The sequence below is a fragment of the Mandrillus leucophaeus genome, unplaced genomic scaffold (assembly GCF_000951045.1).
Source record: "Mandrillus leucophaeus isolate KB7577 unplaced genomic scaffold, Mleu.le_1.0 Scaffold1254, whole genome shotgun sequence".
NCBI lineage: Eukaryota > Metazoa > Chordata > Mammalia > Primates > Cercopithecidae > Mandrillus > Mandrillus leucophaeus.
Genome location: NW_012100921.1, coordinates 438,056 through 441,843, shown reverse-complemented (window position 1 = coordinate 441,843; position 3,788 = coordinate 438,056). Strand labels below are relative to the sequence as shown.

The 3,788-nt window shown below is 34.3% G+C and overlaps 1 protein-coding gene across 1 annotated transcript; it reads right to left on the bottom strand.

Moving 5' to 3' along the window:
- Positions 1-2,077: 2,077 nt before the first annotated feature.
- Positions 2,078-3,107, bottom strand: LOC105533508 (olfactory receptor 52N4). The gene has a single exon (XM_011971984.1). The coding sequence runs from the start codon at positions 3,058-3,060 to the stop codon at positions 2,095-2,097; it is 966 nt and encodes a 321-aa protein (XP_011827374.1). The 5' UTR covers positions 3,061-3,107; the 3' UTR covers positions 2,078-2,094.
- Between the last annotated feature and the right edge of the window lie 681 nt (positions 3,108-3,788).

Here is a 3,788-nt window from a genome sequence, read left to right as displayed (position 1 = left end):
TGCAGTATGAAAATTTTACCAGTGGCAAGTCTTCTAAAATGTGAACATAAAATACCTTTCCATTTATTTGCATCTTCCAAAAAAAAAAAAAAGTTTTGTAGTTTTCAGTGCATAAATTTTTGCCTTTTTGGTTAAATTTATTCCAAAGTGTTATATTCGTGATATTATTACTGTAAAAGAGATTGTTTTCTTAATTTCCATTTCACATTGTTCAAGGATAGTGTATGGAAGCACAAGTGATTTTTGTGTGTTGTGAAGTTAGTAGATGCAAATTTTTTATCAAAACCATATCTAGCCAACTTAACAATCTTGAAATAAGTAATATACATTAAATTGACAAGTGTAAAATATAAATACATGTTCCAAGATAAATATTTAAGATAAATACATCTTAAAGTATTGAGTGAGAAATTAGCAGATTAAGTTGTTTAGCATAATAAAATGTATTTAAATTAAAACACATTAAATCACTGAATAATAACATCTATTTTTAAGGAAACTAAATATACAAAAAGTTATGCCAAAATCACTGGGAGATAAACTGAAGGAGCAGGAGATGGAAAATTGGAGTAGAGTTGGAGAACACAGAGGGAAAAAGGAGATATTGACCTGTCTAAGTAAGATAATGTGCCATGAAGAATAAGTATGTAGAAAACCGTTTCTGAACCTTAGCTTCCTTTGGGGAATCATTAGTTTTATAACGAATGCTTAAGACCATGACACTAAAGGAGAACACCTAGGAAGAGAATGTAGAAAACAAATCAAAGTTAAACAAAGTGTATTGCATAAATGAAATATGTAGTGTCTCTGAAGTAAGTAAAACTAATATAGTGTTTTAAGATATTGGAAATACTGAACTGAAATCAATATTCCTGAGAGAGAGTGTGAGATGAACAAAGCAGGAGGTTTAGTTTGTTAACATGGAAAAGCATTGGTGAAGTTGACAATAGCAATTTCAGATAACAACTGGGATAAGAGAAAGAAAAACTAGGAGAAGAGTGATGTCAGGTTGAGGAGAGGAAGTAAAGAGAATATTGACAACTTTTAGCTTTAGGATATAGCAAATACTGAAATAGGGTGACACATGGAGGATAATTATATTTTAGAGGGTGCTGCTGTTTGGCCAGCTTGTAAAATGCAAGATAGTCAAGAAGGATTCACTAAATGAATAAATGCAATTTGATGACCATAGGTAACTAAATTTCAGGGAAGTACATGTCTTCTTGTCAGTTGGACATAGAAAAATAACAGTAAAAGTTGAGTTTATACTCCTTATATAATTGGCTTAGTTTATGAGACATTAATATGAAAGTACTGTGTTTTATAGTTTCTCACTTATTTTCTAATTTAGATAAATCTTAACTATTAGAAATATATACCTAATTTTCCTTACTAGATTCACAATTAGAGATAAAATGAAACAAGTATATTTTGATCCTCTTTCATACAGGTCTTAGAAAAAAAATTATACTGTTTTTTATTTTTGGTTAAGAGCTCTACCTCTCTTTCCAGACTCTGCTTTTTTTAAAGCCCCTTTAAAGAAAATGAAATATCCAATTATTCTGTTGTGAAATAATTATGTGACCTATTCAGTAGCCTAATATTAATTTAGTTAGATGCTTAGAGACTTAAAACTCATTATAGTAATGACTTTATGGGATACACTCTAGTTTCTCCTTCAGGAAAATGTCATTGAAGAAATGGGTTTTTGGTAGTTATGAGAAATATATAGCACATGTTTTCCAGACAAAAGTAATAACTGCCTATTAATCTGAAAATCGTGATCATTGAAAAGAGGACTCACATCATCTCCTTCTACTTAGATTTTTCTTTTCATAAAAAATGGACTCATCATGTTATGTCAAATAAAATATGGTTTAATTATTAAACTGGTCCTTCACATGACTGAGAAGGTATAAAATATACAGAAATGTTGGTGGGCCTTCCAGTGATGTTGAGATTCCCAAGGTACTTACTGAGAATGCACTCCGTTTTGTGATCAATACAGTACTTCCAGAAAGATTTTATCAGCTCCTGCATGAGGCAAATAGAAGTAATTCTTTCCTTCTCTTCTCACTCCTGGCAAGTGTTCATTCACATGCTATAAGATTTGGCATCCTTAGAACCTGAAAGGATCCTTATGACACAGTCTCGTATCTGTTTGGTTTTCACCCCATAGACAATAGGGTTCATAGTGGGTGGTAGGAGCAGATAAATATTAGCTACAATGATGTGGCAAGAAGGGGGGATTGTGTGTTCTCCAAAGCGGTGGGAAAAGAAGGAGAAGAAAGCTGGAGTATAGGAGAAAACAATGGCACAAATGTGGGCAGTGCAGGTATTAAAGGCCTTCTGCCGAGCATCTGCTGAGGAGAGGCTGATCACCACCCGGAGAATCATGGTATAAGAGACTGTGATACACAGTATGTCAAAGCCCCCAATCAGAAGGGCAACCATCAGACCATAGATGGCATTGACCTTGACATTACCACAGGACAATTTGGCTACAGACATGTGGTCACAGTAGGTATGGGGAAGTATATTGCCTCTGCAGTAGGGCAAGCGCTTGGTGAGGAAAGTAAAGGGAATAATGAGTAGTACCCCTCTCAGAAAGGTAGCAAGCCCAACCTTCGCAATGACAGGATTTGCGAGGATAGTTGAATAGCGTAAGGGATAGCAGATGGCCACATAGCGATCCAGGGCCATAAGCATAAGCACCCCAGACTCCATCCCTGTGAAGGTGTGGATGAAGAACATCTGGACAAGGCATTCATCAAATCCAATGTCCTTGAGATGAAACCAGAAGATGCAGAGGGCTTTAGGGATTGTACTAGAGCACATAACAAGGTCAGTAAAGGAAAGCATGGCCAAGAAGTAGTACATGGGTTTGTGCAGGGCATCCTCATAGCGAATGAGGAAGAGGAGTCCACAATTCCCTATCATAGCCACAACATACATAGAGCAGAATGGGAAGGAAATCCAGAGTTGTGTGTCTTCCAGTCCTGGGACTCCATTCAGAATAAATGAAGCTGGTATTAGGTCTGTTTTATTCAGTGTTAGCATGATAAGTCTGGTAGGTTATGAAATAGCTCAAAATTTGAGCTATTTGGGTTTTCCTAGAGTTAAGAAAAAGACAAGAGAAAATATAGGTTATGTTTACTGTCTCCCTCTCCCCCCAACTTTCAAAAATTCCATAATGCATTTTAATGGTCCAACAACAAAATTTCTGAGGAATAATTTTGTTTGTCTGTTTAGTTTTATTGATTGATTAATTTATTGATTCAGTAAAAAATTCTTATTGAGCAGTCTAAGTTTTCAACACAGATGCAAATCAAACATTAATTCTTTTATAAAAAGACATATTCCCAATCTCATAGATTTATAATCAAGTATAATTCTGACTTTTCAAATTTATAATCAAGTATAATTCTGATATTTTTATTAGAATATCTTACTTAAGTATAACTATACTCATCTCAATATAGACGTTATTTTAAAGAAGAGTCATTTGATTACCTCACTGATGATCCAAGAGATGAGATGCTGACTTTTTAATTTTTATTCTTAATGAATGACTGATATTTATTCTTAGGTACTCAGGCACTGTTCAAAGAATTTGGAAATTTTAATTAAGTTATTACTCAATGAAGTTTGGAGTCTCAAAAATTAGTAAATTTATTGGGTGTCTATAGTCAATAATAATTTAATTGTATATTTTAAAATGACTAAAAGAGGGCCAGGAGTGGTGGCTCACGCCTGTAATCCCAGCACTTTGGGAGGCTGAGGTGGGT

Bases quoted from the DNA above. Each gene is read 5' to 3' on its own strand.
- LOC105533508 (XM_011971984.1), bottom strand. From the start codon at position 3,060: ATGCTAACACTGAATAAAACAGACCTAATACCAGCTTCATTTATTCTG.